Source organism: Polypterus senegalus, chromosome 2, assembly GCF_016835505.1.
Source record: "Polypterus senegalus isolate Bchr_013 chromosome 2, ASM1683550v1, whole genome shotgun sequence".
Taxonomy (NCBI): domain Eukaryota; kingdom Metazoa; phylum Chordata; class Cladistia; order Polypteriformes; family Polypteridae; genus Polypterus; species Polypterus senegalus.
Window position 1 is genome coordinate 122476413 of NC_053155.1, and position 18934 is coordinate 122495346.

An 18934-nucleotide genomic window follows, 5' to 3' on the forward strand; every position below is an offset into this window, starting at 1 on the left:
ATGTATCATCTTTTAAAAGATTTGTATTAAAACTATTCCGAAATTTGCCAATTTTAACTCTGCTTATCTATTGCCCTTCTAAATCTTCCTCTATTTTTAATTTTTGAGCTCCTGGATATTAAAACCTGAATGTTCCTTATGTGTGAATACCTAATTATTAGGCAATTTAAATATTCATGTTGATTATAACAATTGTGTATTTTTGCTGATTTTAATACCTTTTACATTGTTTGATCTAATACAAATTTGAATCCTGAATTCTGACAGGGCTGTGAGACAACCCACTGAACCTATCCCCAACAAAGATGGGGTTGCTATCTGAAGGAGAGCACTATGGATAACCTTAGTGATGTTTTTAGCCAAGGTTTTGATACTGAGGTATCTGCTACCACTTTTCTGACATGCCAGGGAACAGCTATAACTGTGTGCAATGTTCGTACCTCTTAGACAGCCAAAATTAGACTAATAGTTTCTTGCATTACTCCATTGGCGGACAGGATGATGAGGGAACGTCTAGCTTTGAAAACCCTGAAGCCCTATTCGCAGATGATGGTCATTTGGATTATTTCTGGGACTTCTGGGAAAGCTGTAATTGTGACTGGAGTATCGACCCATGGGTTCCAGACTACAGCTCAGGAAAACCCCAAAGGGAAAAATGTTGGTGAGTGACTCTTCTGTTTTTGCTAGGGGCGAATAGAAGGAAAAGAATAAATGTCCACATCCCGGTTATAAATTATTATCACAGAGAAGGATCAGTCCTATAAGCAAATGCCCAAAATCTGTCTCCCATGATTTCCCACTTTCCTTTCTTTGTATAGTACATAATAAGAAAGCTCAGTGTGAAAGGGTCCCTGACAGAAGTGATGGGAACCAAGTAGAACTTGGCCTGACAGATATGACAAACATTTCTGAAGGTTTTCCCCTTCCTGAACCTCGAGTCTTGGTGGTTGCTACTCAGGCTATAGAGGTCAGGATGGGAAAAGAATTAGGAATGCAGAGTGATGGGATCCTAGACATATGTGAAAGCAATCGAGCAGCTGCAGTTCCAATAGGTACTCAAGGTATAATGGTTAATGTCCCAAGGCTTGAGCACCCTGTCAGCGAACATTTCTATTCGGACAAAGTGTCCCAGGCCATCCTTGTACTGCAAAGTAGGAAGGAGAGCCCTGTTTATGTACCAGGTTCCCCTGACAGACAAATATGATAACCTAGGGGGCCACGTGTTCATATTACCTCTGTCTCTGTGGGCCCAGAATATAACAGCCCAATAAAAGGTGAGTAAAAAGATGGAGAGAAGAGAAACAACCAAGATTTCTTTCCTACCATAGAACAAAACGTTCAGCAGGGAGACTACAATGCTTTGAGTGTCAAGGACAGGGACAAAAACGGAGGCATTGCCCCTACAACACATAGCAAAGCGCCCATGGTCAAAATAGTAAATGGTAGGGCCATATCATTTCTGACTGTAGTTTCTCTGTTCCCATCAGGCCATAAGGACACTTTGGCTCACATGGGTAATCTTATGGAACTTTAACTCTCGCCTCGCAGGACTGGCTGCCTTGCCACACAAAGCTCAGCTTGCGGTGGGGCAATGTAATGGACAATATGTATTGGCTGGTGTCCCTGCCAGAAATGGCCCCAGCTTCTTAACTGGCCAGGAGTCCAATACAACGGAGAGATTGGGGGAGACTCGCACTAGATGGCAGTATCCCTGGGCTTCAATACAAATTTGGACATCTGCAGGGTATGCTGGGAATCATAGTCCAGTAGCACAGCCCTGCTGGTGTCCATGGGTGCTGCCAGGGGTGCTGCAGGGAGTTACACTCCCTACTTTATGCGATTTCCATATAACCCAGAAGTACTTCCAATGGGGAATGTCCTGGCATTGGAAGTATTTCTGGATCTTCAATAAAAAGAACCTCTCTGCCCTGTCCAGGTGAGTTTGCTTTGGGAGATGAGTTAGGTAACAGTCGCCTGCGAGGGACATCACTGAGGAGAAGAGAGAAAAGAGTGCTTATAATTGTTTTACGGAGGTATGTCTTTAAATTAAAAACCTTTGTTTTTAACCTGGGACTTGTCTTTGCATCCTTACTTGGGGTTTGGGGCTCTGTGACACCCCCTGTTGATCACAACACCTTGTACAAAATTATAAAAAGTTCTCATGCAGGAAAGGCCCACTTACAACTTTTATGTAAATTGTGATGCTTGCAGATATCACAAGTCCTTCACCCCAAAATTAACAGTACTGCAGCCTTGTAACAACCTTCTACTTCCTTCTTCTATTCAATAAATATATGTAAATAATTTTTTGATTTTCTGAAAATAAAACAATAACTACATACAAATGCAGTAAACACCATCCCTTCCCAATATACATTATCTTTCCATTTCTGAACAAGACATTTTTCTTATTTTTGTCTCATATCACTGCAACATTCATAAGTGAGCTTGTTTCCAAATTGAAAGCAGAGAGAAAAGACAGACTTTAGATGTGTGAGCCATGAGGCAGCAGTGCTAAACATTGCACGATTGTGTTACCTATTTTATATACTATATATGCATGGCCACTGTTGCTTATGGTGTTTCTTATTAATTCTTTTTCAAATTATGCCTTTAGAAGATTCTAAACATCATAATATCTTCAATACTGGATGTCTCTATATTTATAATATGTAACAAAATATAATTATGATTGTAATTAGTCTTGTGGATAAACCAAAAGTAAGAGAGAAAATTATAATATTTATATTTATCATCAGTTTTGCTATGGATTATCACAGAATTTTAAATTATTTCTCAGTGTCATTAACCCACTTTATCATGTATATGACATATAAATGCACTTTATGTAAAAAGATTAATATTAAACAACACAACAAAAAAGATAAATACATTGCATTTCATACATAGTATTTTTCTAGAACAATTTATAAAATGAAAAACTCCAAAACAGTTTTTAACATACTAATAATGTGATACAAGAATTCCCTTACTTGAGAATTTTAAGGGCAATGTTAGTTTCATCAAGGCAACATCATTACTTTTTGCATTGGAATCATAATACTTGTTTATTGCAATCAGAGATACAGAGGATCCAATGGTTGTTTTCATTTCTGAAAGGGTTAGTTTTCCAGCATAAACTTTCCACTGAGTAGGAGAATTCTTGCTTTAAAAATGAAAATAGAAAAAAAACATTATGTACAATTAACAGCATTTTCAATCTGATTTAAATTATAATAAAAAAATTACTTGTTAGATAATGCAGATTAGGTATAGACAAGAGCTCTTTGGGGATCTACAGTAACAGTTAAACTACTTTCTCCTTACATATTCCTGGAATGTTATTTCCTTTCCGCCAGTACCATCTGCCACATACCTACTATAACATAAATTTACAAATCTAATTAATCAGTATTATAGGATAAATAGGTCATGTTTTTTAAAACTTCATACTTTATCTAAAGACCTATTAATTTATGGATGCTTATGTTTCTAGTTATTATTATGAACATTAATATATTGCTGCACTTCGGCAAAAATGTCCTGGTAATATCCACATCCTATTTAATGTCTTTATGTTAAATAGGAAAGCTTCTGGTTATACCAAATACGAAATGCAAAATATTAATTAAAAATGCTTCATTGCTTCACACTTTCAATTGTGTTATAGTGCCCTAAACATAAGTTTTACATGAAAGAAAAAAGTTTGATTTTTGAAAAGAATATCTTTCTTATGTATACAAATGCACCATCCCATACATAGTTGTACAAACAGTGATGAATGGCACATAGGGTACTGTGTAAAATTCCTAGGCACTAGTAAAAAATCCGATAAAGCAAGAATGTTTTAAAAATAATGTGAAGTTTTTATTAATTGATAAACTTCCTAAAAAGTGTAGTAAACAGAAAAAATATTAATGAAATTAGTATTTGGTGTGACCACCCTTTGATTTTAAATCAAAAAAGCAATTTTCTTAGGCAAACTTGCATGCAGTTTGTGAAGGTTCTCACATAGCCTATCAGAGAACTTGCCACACTTCCACTGCAGACTTTGGCGATCTTACTTGCTTTTGTCTCTGCAAGTACTTACAGCCTCTGCTAGGACTATACAATCTGTTGCAGGATCCCTTGCTTCTCTTTTCACTGCAGACAGACTTTGGCCATGTGTTTGGGGTCATTGTCATGCTGTAGATAGTTTTGGGGGCTAATCATATATGTCCTTTTTGTTACTGCATGATGAATAAGAAATTGCCCATATTTCTCAGCTGTTAGGAGCTATCAATTTAGATCAAATCATTAACTTTATTTCTGGAAATAAATCCCCAAACTTGGAGAGAACATCCACCGTACATCATTGTTCACTGCACCCATTCTTCTGTGTGCCATTTTCAAGCCCTTTTGCAGACAAACTGCCTTCAGTAAGGGTCAAATATTTCATATTTTGAGTCATCAGTCCAGAGCACCTGTTGGCATTTATCTGCACCCTAGTCCTTGTGGTTTCATATGTGGGTGAGTTGTTTGGCTTTATTTCCACCTTGCAAGAATGGCTTTTTGTTTGCAACTCTTCCATGAAGACCACTTCTGATGAGACTTCTCAGAACTATAGATGTGTTTACCAGGATCCCAGTGGTTTCTTCCAATTCTGAGTTGACAGCTGTGCTGGACATCTTCTGATTTCAAATTAAAGTAAACTGGACATATTTCTCATTTATTGCAATCAGTTTCTGTGGCCAACTACTGTGTTTCTGGTCCTCAGCCTTGCTCATCTGTTTGTGCTTCTGCACAAGAGCTTGGACAGTACATCTAGAAACACTTGCCTGCAGTAAAATTTACAGGATGACTACCTTGTTGCTATGCTCACTTTTGCCAGTGTCTAACATTTGCAAGTCAAACAGGTTAATCTATCGCAACCTTAACTTTTTAGTATAGTTGTCCCTTGTCCAGATTTATTCCCTCGTTATGAGAGGTCGGTGGCGTAGTGGTGTTTTTAAATAAATAATCATGTCCTGGGATTTTCGGGCTTCATTCAGGTGCAGGTGTGTGTGAGCATACTTTGCTCTGGGGTTGACTGGGATGCTTAGTTGATCGTGCATACACGTGCAAATGCAAGCGGATAAGCCAGGTGCCTCAATTACACCTCGCAGGTAGTGGGGTATCACACCTGCACTCAATCTTGACCTGCAGGCAAGATTAAAAGGATTCTGCTAGAAGTGAGGGAAATCAGGACAGAAGGAAGTAATGGAAACAAGTGAGAACAGAGAGTGAGACAAAGGTTAAAGAAGACAGAGAAGGGCAGGAACTGGACAGAGCCGGTGCAGGAAAATGTAAGCAGGTAGACAGGAAAGTGAGCTCTGGGATAGGAGCAGGTGTCCAGTGCTCGAGGGGCCTGAGGGGTAGTCCTGGGCTTTAGAATACAGCACTGAGACTTGCGGTTTTTAAACAGGATATTCACCCTTGGATTTGTAACCTTGTTTTAGATTATTTATTATGGATTTTTAACCTCCACTGGATATACTGATTTTATGGATTATTTATTAGATAATGTTATGCACTGCACTATTAAACACCTTTGTTTGTTTTGTTTTAATAGAAGCACTGCCACTTTTTACACCAATCCCTTGTGAAATGTATGTGTTCTCATTTGCCTGGCTCATCTCAGTACATTACTATCAACAGTTACAGGTTGAAGGGCACCCGAATGCAATAAGGAAGTATGGCAGCGGACGGTTACACCTCTATATAGACGTTTCTATTTTAATTAATCACTGCAGTTCAACCTAAACATTATGTAATTGACCATTAACACATGCTTGTTATATTACAATCAAGCTATAGATTATATGCATACAAAGAGGTCACATATTTTTACTGTAATGTCATCTATTATTATGTTATTTTCTTACTATAACGAGTAGGATATTCAAATATCTTGTTTTATTGTTTCATTTTTTGCAAAAGGAATGTTTGGAACTCACTTTTGACATACATTCTTGACCCACTAATACAGAAGCCATAAAATAAATGTCTAAGAAAAATATTTTTTATGAACTATGTACATTGCCTAAGACTTATGCACAGTACTATTACGTGTGCCATCATAACCTAAAATGAGAAGGGTCACAAAACTCAGCTATATGAAGATGTGTATTTTCTTCAACAAAAACATGCAAGTGAGTGTGACAAATGGGATATATGAATATAATACATATCTTAATCTATTAATGCAGACACTATTTGAACCCTAAATATATTATTATATTTTTGGATATTGTTATATTCTTTGAGATAATCTCAAGAAAACGTTTATAGATTTAAATGCATGTATGATTTTCATGTAATATCACCAAAATAATTAGGACTTGTAAGTCAGTTATAGTCCCTTCTTGTAACAACACTCTATTAGGATGTTTTTGCACAATCAGCTATGTAAAATAAAATTGATTTATAAATTGATTTATGCCTCCTCAATACCCTCATTAATCACATTTACATGCTTTTCATAAAACATTTCAAAGCTTTACTTTTGGGTATAAATTAGTATTTTGTATACAAAATATTCCTTACATGTGCTTAAAGAAAGTTTATAATAGCATTCAATAATGAAGTACCTTGTTGGTATTACTTTGCTCTGAAAATGAACTCCCTTTCATGTTTTGATTAAAGATGATTCTAACTAAATTATCATTTTTTTTTTTACTATTGAACTATATAATGCATCAATGTGAATGAATAATTAATTTTATTAATGCATTTGTGACTTCAGTTTTTTTGCCACAAATTTCTAATTCAGAAGTAAATGCAATGCCTTTATCTGAATGCCCAGAATAGTTAACCCAAACTATTATGTCAAACCAAAAATACCAGCCAGGGTTTTTTGGCTGTTCAGAAGTATTCACATCACCGCTTTGCAGTGCATTATTCTTTCTTCATTTATTGCTGTGCCATACGATTTTTTACTGAAACTTTTATTATATTGAGTGCAAACAATTATTAATAACCAAATAATAAGTATTTTGACATAATAATATACAGTCTACAGATTATATTATTCTTTGTTTATAGAATTTTCCCTGCAATAATAATGTTGATGGAAAGAATAATCATAACTTTGTGTAAATTAATAAATTAGATTATACCGTTCCACACAATGTGCTGCAGTAACAATCCAATATGGTGTAATGATAGATCCTCCACACCAATGTTCCCCTTCACTCCATAGGCTAACCTGCCAAGGCCACTGTCCTAAACGAGCTGACGTCCCACCAACAATGCGTGTGGAAACTAAAAATGTCATCCCACAGTCTGTAAATATGACAATAAAAAGAAATGTTATTAGAAAATTATTTGGTAAAGCATTTTCAGATATATTCTTAAAATTGTAGCAGTCTGATACAAATGCTTAGAACTGCAGGAATTCTTAATGATGAAAACTTTTTATTATTAGTGCTTTATATTAAAATATTTCAGAATATGATAAAAGTTAATTATCAAATGCTATATTCTATTGGATTTTTTTCATTCCTCTTCTTGTTCACTTGAATTTGACTTATTTCACTCCAACAAGGGCCTGCATACCTGAGATGTTAATAAAGCTAGTATCAGGGTGTATACTCAGCACATTCCTTTAAAATAATAAACATATAATATAATAAGCATAAAAAGCATACCTATACACTGAAGAGTCACTACTGATCCAGTTGAACATGAACCACTAAAATCAAATAAAATCATATAAAAACTTTTAATGAAATTTATCTTCAGTAAATAGATGTAAATATTAGAAATATATAACTTTACATCCTATTCATCTTGCTTGTTGTGGTTTAGTCACATTGTTTAGTTGCCTTAAGTACTATCAGAGGAATAGTCCATTTATCCATACACTGAACTCACCCACTCAAATTCATGGTTTCAGATAGGCCTGTATTATCTGGGGCAAGACAAACATGAATCCTTTTTTTTTCTTTCTTACCAGATTACAATCATCCAGATTTTACATCCATAAAACTCCAAGTTCAAATAACTTTGGCTGGTGGTATATGTAGGGACTCAGTGTAGTGTGAGTTACAAGCTCTGTCTATGTATCAAAATTGCATTTACATATTTTACTTCATTACACATGAAACTGGAAACAGGAAAATTATAGAGTGCCACAGTGAACTGCATGAGTAACCTTAACGCAAACGAAGGATGTTTTTCTTACAACCCAGCCACAGGGGATGTACAAACCAGTGTGTTTCTTTATGCCAGTCCCAAGCCCGGATAAATGGGGAGGGATACGTCAGGAAGGGCATCTGGTGTAAAATTTTGCCAAATCAATATGCGGACAACGATACAAATTTCCATACCGGATCGTTCGAGCCCCGGGTTAATAAAAACCACCACCAATACTGTTAGCCAACAGGGTGCTAGCGGAAATTGAGCCACTGCTGGCTGAAGAAGGAGAAGAAGAGGGGGGAGACATGCCCGGAGGTAGGAGGAGAGGAGGAAGGTAAAGAGAGTGGAACTGAGGGTAGGAACTTTGAATGTTGGCAGTATGACTGGAAAGGGAAGTTTGTTAGCAGACATGATGGAGAGAAGGAAGGTTGATATTTCGTGTGTATAAGAGACTAAATAGAACGGGAGTAATGCCAGGTGGATCAGAGGTGGATTCAAATTGTTCTATCATGGTATGGATGGGAGGAGAAATGGGGTAGGGATTATTCTAAAGGAGCACTATGTCAAGAGTGTTTTGGAGGTGAAAAGAGTATCAGACAGAGTGATGATTATGAAGCTGGAAACTGAAGATGTGATGATCAATGTTGTTAGTGGATATGCCCCGCAAGTTAGGTGTTTGATGGATGAGAAAGAAGATTTCTGGAGTGAGTTGGATGAGGTGATGGACAGAGTACCCAAGGGACAGAAAGTGATGATTGGAGCAGATTTCAACGGACCTGTTGGTGAATAGAACAGAGGAGATGAGGAGGTGATGGGTAGGTATGGCGTCAAGGAGAGGAATGAAGAAGGTCAGAAGATAGTGGATTTTGCGAAAAGGATAGGCATGGCTGTGGTGACTACGTATTTTAATAAGAGGCATGAACATAGAGTGAAGTACAAGAGTGGTATAAGATACACACAGGTAGATTATATCCTATGCAGGGAGTAGAGTTGGTGAAGGTGGATGAGTTTAAATACTTGGGATCAAAAATTCAGAGTAACGGGGATTGTGGAAGAGAGGTGAAAAAGAGAGTACAGAAACGGTGGAATGGGTGGAGAAGAGTGTCAGGAGTGTTTTGTGACAGACGGGTATCAGCAAGAGTGAAAGGGAAGGTCTACAGGACAGTAGTGAGACCAGCTATGTTATATGGGTTGGAGAGGGTGGCACTGACCAGAAAGCAGGAGACAGAGCTGGAGGTGGCAGAGTTAAAGATGCTAAGATTTGCATTGGGTGTGACAAGGATGGACAGGATTAGAAATGAGTACATTAGAGGGTCAGCTCAAGTTGGACGGTTGACAGAAAAAGTCAGAGAGGCGAGATGCTTTGGTCTGGACATGTGCAGAGAAGAGATGCTGGGTATATTGGGAAAAGGATGTTAACAATATAGCTGCCAGGCAAGAAGAAAAAAAGGAAGGCCTAAGAGAAGGTTTATGGATGTGGTGAGAGAGGACATGCAGATGGTGGGTGTGACAGAGCAAGATGCAGAAGACGACGATATGGATGATGATCTACTGTGGCAACCCCTAACAGGAACAGCCGAAAGAAGAAGAAGGATGTTTTTCTTGCACCCCAACAAAGAGTTTCAGTGTTAAAAAAATTCACACTAATTCATACTGTGTCATAAATTACAAGTTGTATCCTTTTCTTAAATTATATGAATGTGGACAAATCTGTTTTCTTACATAAATATAAAAATATGTAGCTAATTATTAATTATGAAGAAATTAATGGTATTTCATTAAACATATTTTCTATTACTAAATGATTCCAATAATTTTTGAATGCAGAACTTTGATTGAAAATATTACTTTCCAGTAAGGTGTTCTTAAATATAAAAAATTTTCATATATTGTTTCAAATGTGAATATACTTTAGTAGACAAAGCATGCAGCCAATAAAATAATTACTAATTACTCACCCAAAGCTGACTCCCCTGACTCCTGATTATAGTTATGCAGTATACTAGAACTGAAAGAGTACTGAAATGGCCAATTTTAAAAATGGTACGATCAACGGCAGATATAGCTTAGAGGCCTAAAACAGCAAAGGGCCTTTTCAACAAAATGACTGAATATCTGTGAGTCGAAATAATCAAGAGAACACCAGTTTGGGGTTATACAGTGATCAAGTCTCATGTCAAAATTAACACTAGAATCCCTGAAGCCTACCAAAAAAACTCATAGTGCCAGGCCACCTTACAGAGTTCACCTCTGTTATTGTACATCTTTTTGGAAAACAGCAGTGTTATATCGGGGGAAGCGTGAACGTGACTGAGAGATTAAAACTGAATAATAAAAAAAATGTAACCTTTACAAGTACCATAAATTTACACCGGCTGTTACAGATTCTAATCAAATATATGTTTTTATTTTAAAATAGTAACAATATGAGCAGCTCACTACTCAAAATGGTAATTCTGGGAAGCGCCTGGAATTGACCAGCGACCACTTGATAACGAATCAACAATTCTTACTGCTGCACCACCCAAGGTGTTTACCAAATAGGTGCAACAGAGGAGAAAAGTGAGAATTTGGGACTGTAATGTAAAATTGCTGACATTTCCTTTTATGGTTAATATGTGCATCAGACACCTGGTAACTGCAGACATAATTTGTTCAGAAATTTGAAAAATTGCCACTAGATTTCTATTTCATCTATTGCTAGAATTCCCCCACACCTCCTCATCAACATCTTTTGTTTTGCCCTCATTCTCATCTGAGTTCACCTCTGTTATAGCACGTCTTTATTTGAAAACTAAGTGCCAGATCGGGAGGAGCGTGAATGACTGAGAGAATAAAAGTGAGTAATAAAACACTTTTACAAGTACCATAAACTTACACCAGCTGTTACAGACTCAAATACATCAAATGTATGTTTTTATTTTATAATAGTAATAGCCGCTCACTACTCAAATCAGTTAATGCATGAAGGACCCGGGATCGAACCGGCAACCTCTTAAATTGGAGACAGCAGTTCTTACCTCTGCACCAAACCAAGCAGATGTATACTTGTTTGTGTGTGTCGTACCCTATGCCAATTTCTTTTACTTTGGTTAAATCCTAGAAAAAAGCGTACTTGTTTTGTTATATCTGTGTCTTTTGTAAAAAATGTTTATTTGATATTTGGACTTCAGTCTTCATAAAGTATACACTTCACGGCAGCATTTTGCCAATTATTAGTAGAACATAAAAAAAGTTTCTTTTCTATTTATGTGTTCAACATTTCTTGCCTCACATTTCCTGTCATCCTATATTTACACAGATCGTTGTAAACACAGAACACACATCAAATGTGTCAGTTCCAAATAATTATTTATTATTTACCCTATAAAATTCAAGGCACCACAGACTTGAGCTGGGAGAACTTTGAGTACGACTAAAGCTGTGTCTGTGGGTGCTGGGATAGCAGGCTGGTGCTGATTGACACATTTGTAAAATTAAAGACACAGATGAGGAGGTGCATGGGAATTTAAGGTGGCCTGGCATTCCGAGTTTTTTCGTAGGCTTCATTGATTCTAGTGTTAAATGAAAGAAATACCGCACTGCATTTGACCACCTGCTGCTTGTGAGCTGTATTGTTAAAAGTATGATCAACTAAGGAGTTAAGCCACCCAGGGGCCTGTGAGGGTCCTAATCCAGCCTTGAGTAAAAAAAAAACAGCAGTTTAGCACATTTGATACACTAAGTAAATGGTAGGTTTGCAATTTGTTCCTCCACTCTTCAATATGCTGAAGGAAGACTCCGTGGGATGACCATGCTCTCCCCTAAACTACATGACAAGCTGAAAACTCTACACTGAAGATACCATTTCACACCATTTTGATATACAGGGAATTTAAAAATGGGAATTCGTGGAGTGTTGCATATTTGGGAGGCTTGAGTCAGAGTCTTGCTTTTGGTATTGTTTCAGTACTGGTACTAAAGTACGAAAGCTGATATTAATACCACATTAAAAATGTTAGTACCAATCCAACAAACCAAGTTTTGGAATAAGCAGATTTGAAATGACTGAATCAGCAATTAATTAAAAATATTAATAACTACTACTACAGCACTACAGTTTTCCTAAAATATTTACGTTAGTTAAAAATCAAATTTTAGTGATACATTATATAGTTACTCTTGTTTTATGTTAATGAAAATGCTTAAAGTTACAATACTATCCTCTACATACATTTTTCATATTATTTATTGAAGTGCAGTACTATAGTTTTTATGGTGCTAGATGAGATTAAAAATAGGCAACCAGATTATACTATATTTCTTGCCTGTCAGCAATATAATCCAGATTACATGAAATTAGCACTAATGGTATAAATACAAATACCTGGAAAACTTTAGAATATTACTTAGAAAATGTCACTCTGGACTAACCTGTTTGTAAGTTGTACTGATGTTTCTCCCGAACTCGTATCCACTGTCAAAAATTCACTGGAATCTACAGATGCTTGGGTAACAAGTCCAAACTGAAAATATGTGTCACTATAAGAATAGAAATATAAATATTTTAGGTCCTGAAATTACTTTTTTAAAACATAATAGATTGGATCTGAAAAGGTAAACTTATTCTGTACAGCTTTATGATAAGAAAGTGAAGAGAAAAGCCTCATTTAACTAGGTAATTTAAATAAGTTTCCTTTTCCAAGAACAAAAAAGAATAATAATGATTCTCATATTCAGTACTTTAAGACAGTACATTATCTGTAATTTAAATTGAATTATATGTGAAATAAACAATACAAGAAAATCTACGTGCATTTATATAATATCTTAAAGTCTTCAAACAATTATAAATGAGAAATAAATCACTAAATAAACACTGAAACAAAAACTGCAAACTGAGCTATATATGCATTTTGTTTTTCTAAACAGCTGAATGTTATCTAGAAGCTTGCCTCTGTTTGTATTAATAAGTCAGGTTAAACGCTGCTCTGTGGAGTGTTTTAGAAAAACTCTAACCTGCTGTAGCCCATTTGTGAGCAGGTAGCCTTGCCATATTTATCATTCCATTTATCAGCACAAACTGGTTTCCATGATCTGCTTTTAGATGAATATGCTTGTAGAAGAAAATTGTCTCCAGATAAACGAACTACAACAAGAAAGAAATAGATGTCTTCACATTTCTGTTCACCTTTAATTATACTTCATATAAACACAGAAAAAAAGCATGAAACATGAATATGTTTTAATTAAACTGCAAATAATGATTACATGAACATATGTGGTTGTTTCTGTAAAGAATGCTTTATCCATCCATGCCTTTTTGAAACATAAATTCTAGGTGGCAGCAACTGTCTCAGGTAAGAACCAGTGCTGGACATGATAACAGCCCATGGGAGGACATAACACACGCACAGACTCACGCTTACTGTGGACAAGATTAGAGCCACCAATAAGTACAATAGCAAGTGTTTGGAAAAGTAGTGTGAGGTCACAAAAGTATTTGCTATTAGAGTATTAGTTTTAATAAAGTACTGCCAAAGAATTCAGATTTTTATTAAATGTATATAGGACTGTTAAGTATAAGCTATTTTAATGTTAATTCAGAATATTTGAATTGATGCTTAATACTTTTTATAGAGTAAATTCTCACAAAAGTATAATAAACAAGGGACACAAATGTTAAATAGGATTCAAAGAAATATATTGTCTCTGGCAACAGTCTTTAATATATGGTATGCAAGTGTATGACATAGAATCAGAAAAAAAAAAAACGAAGAGAAGAACATGCTTGAATTTCTGAATCTAGCAAAACATTTCTGATAAAACAAGAATAAGTACAAAAAAAGAAAATATATTTGATAATCACATTGAAGACTATCAAATACTGATTTAATTTTTGAATCAAAATGGTTAATTTGAAATGAGGAAAGATGTTTTCACAACTGACAGACTTTCCTCTAAAACATGTAATTTTGTGATGGTTTTGATTCAGCCCTGGTGAGCACATAGGATTCCAGAACTCAAAGCTGATTACTGCTGGTACTCTTTTAATTCACACAAAGTTATCCATAAATGACTAATTTCTAATTTGATTAATAGTTAAATATTAATCATTCAGTAGAAATGTGTCAAGAAACACACATGGGGCTCCTTTATACCAACAACAATATGTCATATAATAAATATAAATAATAACAATAATAATAATGTAATATAATAAAATTGCCTCACTGTGACAATCTATCTATCATACTGTGAACATCAGAACGGTTTTGAAGACAATGGGTCATTCAGCCTAAAAAAGCTCTCCAATCCCATTTGCCTACTTTTTCCAAACTAAGTTTAACTATCTACCTCAATAGTTGGTAATTTATTTTCTGTTTCAATGGTTCTCTGCATAAAAAACCCTTCTGATGTTTATATGGAATTTGCTGTGTGGCTGAGAAAAAGGAACCCTATACTCACCGTCAAAAAACTGAACTTAGTTGTGTGCAAATAAATTTTATCTCATGCACAATTTGTTTTTAGATTGTATCTGAAAATTCAGAAATGCTTGAAGTCTCCGGCACTGACCTATGTACCTAATGGCTTGTGATGTAACACATAATGTAAACCTAGATGTCACTAAGAAAGAAGAAAGAAATTTCTAAAAATAAGGTACAAAATGGCCATGGAAATCAAGAAAGGAGCTTAAGGAAGATGCAAAAATATTTAAGCACACTCAAAAACCTCTCAATGGAGACTGAAAAGGCAAAAGGGATGCAAGCAGTATGAGGAAAACTTAGTAAACAAATGCTAATAACAACATGGACTTCCTCTAGCACAGATACGCCTGTTTTGTAATAAGAAGACCACAACTGCACACACCTTATTGCTGTTCAAATCACCATTTAACATGTTTCATTATGTTGTGTACTGGTTATAAGCCGGTTGACATTCCATGACCAATTTTGGTTGTATGTAATGTCATTACTGTTCAACTATATAACATGGTAATGCTGTATTCTTGCTATCCTGCTCTTAGGATTTTCAAAAGAAATACACTGTTGTTTGACTTTGTTTTATTTTGGTCAGGGCACTATTCTTGATTATGGCAACTTCTGAATTCTGCTCGGTGCTTCTGATTTTGAATCTCTCATGCCTCCAACATTTTGTTTACTAGGTTTGTTAGTCCTCTCCTGGTTTCTGAATTTCTTAAACTTTGTTTCCTGACTGTTTTACTTACAATAATTGCTACCACAGACATTTTCAAAGTATAAAGTATGTGGTCATAATATGATTAGTAGAATAAGAAGACTAAAAAATGTATACTTCAGGAAGTCTGGACAGTTTTTCAAGCAGGCAGGCTGGAAGGCAACAAAAAAGGCTGAAAAGCATCTGTTACAGTGATATTAAAGAAGAACTTAATTTTCTGAACATGATGTATGGCTTCACATGTGTGCACCAATGAAATCAGAACGAACTGTAGCATTCTCTCCATCGTTTCTTGAAATAAAGTATAAAGGTTCCTCTTGGAGGCAACACACATTTGAGGCATGTATAAAATGAAGATTAAATGTAACTTTAAATCTATAGTGTGGTTACTTGTTTTTTAAGATAATTTGCACATATTGCTGTATTACACAGCATATTTACAGGAAATGTGCAAGTAGTAGATAGATAGATAGATAGATAGATAGATAGAGAGTAGCAGACATTTTTTATTTTATAAACTGACCGATAGAAACATGGATCAAATTTTTGCAAGGTGGTGGAATTGTCATCCTACTAAGCAAATACAAACTAACAAAATGTCAACTTTTACAAGCATTCTAGCAATTGATGAAATATAAATCTAGTGGCTATTTTTCAAATCTCTGAACAAATTATGTCTGCAATTACAAGGTGTCTGATGCACATATTAACCATAAAAGTAAATGTCAGCAATTTTACATTACAGTCCCAAATTCTTACTTTTCTGCTCTGTTGCACCTATTTGGTACACCTCACTCCTCTTCTCCATCTCCGTAATATACAACAAAAGTATATGTTTCCTACTTTTAGTTTAAATTACAATAGAAATTAAGTGATGTTAATGTAAGTTATGTATCAATTAAAAATGGACACTTTACTTAGTTTCAGCCCAAAGCTATGGAGAATTTGTATTTTAACACTGGAATCCCTGAAGCCTTCAAAAAAAACTTGCAATTCCGGGCCTCCTTAAATTCCTTTGTACCTCTGCATTATCGTCTTTTGTTTTGTAAATGTGTCAATCAGCACAAGCAGCAAGCAGTCTGCTATTCCATCCCCCCACTGCCACAGCTCAACTCGGACAAAAGGTTCTCCCAGCTCAAGGCTCTTATTTGTGTGTGAGGCGCCTGGAGTTGTATGGGATAAATAATATATCATTATTTGGAACACATGCATTTCATGTGTATTCCTTGTGTACAATGATCTGGGTAAATGTAGGATGACAGGAAATGTTGAACACATACCTAAAACAGAAACCTTTTTCATGTTATAGTACTAATATCGAAATTTTGACAAGAAGTGAATAATGTGTCAAGACTGAAGTCCAAATGTCAAGTAAACACTTTCACAAAAGGTACATGTATAACAAAACAAGTGCACTTTTATTCAAGAATATAACCAAAGAAAAAGAAATCTGGCCTGGGTATGATGCTGACAAAACCACTTGGGTGGTGCAGCAGTAAGAATTGTTGAATCGTTATCAAGAGGTTGATGGTCAATTCCGGGCACGCCCCAGAATTACCATTTTGAGTAGTGAGCCGCTCTTATTGTTACTATTTTAAAATAAAAACATATATTTGATTAGAATCTGTAACAACCAGTGTAAATGTATGGTACTTGTAAAGGTTACATTTTTTTTATTATTCAGTTTTGATCTCTCAGTCACGTTCACGCTCCCCCTGATATAACACTGCTGTTTTCCAATAAAGATGTACAATAACACAGGTGAACTCAGATGAGGACGAGGGCAAAACAAAAGATGCTGATGAGGAGATGTGGGGGAATTTAAGGTGGCCTGGCACTATGAGTTTTTTTGGTAGGCTTCAGGAATTCTAGTGTTAATTTTGCCATGAAACTTGATCACTGTATAACCCCAAACCGGTGTTCTCTTGATTATTTCGACTCATGGATATTCGGTCATTTTGTTGAAAAGGCCCTTTGCTGTTTTAGGCCTCCAAGCTATATCCAAGCTACATCGGAGAAAGAGAACAGAAGCCCTCCCAGCAAGAAATGTGAAGTCACATAAGAACAACGCAGCTACACCAGGCATAAAGGTGAAAGATGACACTGTTTGGATACAGCAAAATGTCAGGCATCATCCTGCCAGTCAATCTGACACAAATGCATGTCCTTCAACGGAACAGCGGGGCTTACAAAGCTCGCCAAGGTATTACGCAAAGTTCTGTTTGTGATTATGTTTTCTGATGGTCATTATATGAAAAACATTTATATGTTACTTATATAAAAGCCACATCGAATGTTGCTTAACTATTTACCTTGATTTATTTACTTATCTTCCTACAGTGTAAAGTCACAAATAGACTGCAGAGCTTCCTGTGTTTGATCGACACGGCATGTTGGCATTTCATTTACTTTTAAGGTTCACCCATTTTATTAATTTCACTATTATGTACAGTATATTGGTTCTACAAATTTACCCTGGAAAATCTGTTTTGGTAGGCACTAGCTCAACCCTTAAAGTTTTTGTAGAACATTAATAATTAGATCTGATAACACACACCTTTGTTTTATTGTCCTAATGCCCTTGTATATCAGCAAATAATGTTACAATATCCATGTTAAGGAAATATTTATTGATTATTGTTAAGTTAAAAACCACAACATACTAGTTCTTAAAAGCCTAATTCATATTCATTTATAATTCTATCTTAAGCCTTTTGTTTTTTTAAGTTTGTCAAATCTGTCTTTGTATTAACAGTGTGATATGACTTAAGCATTTGTTAGTATTTTATTTTGGACAAAAGGTCAAACTCTGTCTTGAGCATTATTCACTACAAAGGTCACAGGTGGAGAATGATGCCTATTCCTTGATAGGTGTTAAGATAAAATTTGTAAGTTCTGACATTTTTATGTTATTTTTTCTTATTAGCTTATAACTTATACTCTTAAACAGAACTTTATTTATACATTTTCTAGTTCTATAATGAGTATCTTTTGCTAATTCTAGTATTGTATCAGTAAAATAATGTACAGTCAGTTACAAAGAACAAATAAACTGTTTTAAAATGAATTAGTATAAAAATACATAATTTCATGAGTAATTTTGTAATTTGTTTACTCTAGATAAATAAATAATATATATAATATATATAATATAAAATGTACAAATCATCTATTGATTTGGAATGCTAGGTTTAGAAAACATAAGTTAAGCATTTAATAAAATTATCAATTTCCAAATTATACCTTTTTAATAAAGGAATTAAGTATAAAATTAAAGCAACACCAACTGATTAATTATGTAAAGACTAATTTACTGTATGGACTTACAACACATCTCTTCATCTTCACCATCAGGACACTGTCTAATTCCATCACACCACTGAGAAGAACTAATGCATTTTCCTGATGTTCCACAGGTAACACCAAAGAGACATGCAACAGTAACTGTAAAAGAGAATGTGTTTTTAAACAAAAGACTGTTTTATACAATTATTTTTTAGTATCAGAGAACTTTACCTAGTTACCTAATTTATTTCCTAGGATACAGTATTTGTTCATCTAATTGATCTACAACAGAGTATGCACTCCAGGTTAATGTTTT

At 35.2% G+C, this 18934-nt stretch overlaps 1 protein-coding gene across 1 annotated transcript in view; it reads right to left on the minus strand.

Annotated features, from left to right (window-relative positions):
* The window catches only part of tmprss2 (transmembrane serine protease 2), an 85116-nt gene that overhangs the window by 20004 nt on the left and 46178 nt on the right, over positions 1-18934 (minus strand). The window contains exons 5-10 of the mRNA XM_039744501.1: positions 18661-18777; positions 13156-13285; positions 12571-12678; positions 7668-7711; positions 7137-7302; positions 2994-3166 (exon numbers count right to left, since the gene is read on the minus strand). Of these exons, the coding sequence (XP_039600435.1) occupies positions 2994-3166; positions 7137-7302; positions 7668-7711; positions 12571-12678; positions 13156-13285; positions 18661-18777 (738 nt within the window). The remainder of the gene's footprint in view (positions 1-2993; positions 3167-7136; positions 7303-7667; positions 7712-12570; positions 12679-13155; positions 13286-18660; positions 18778-18934) is intronic.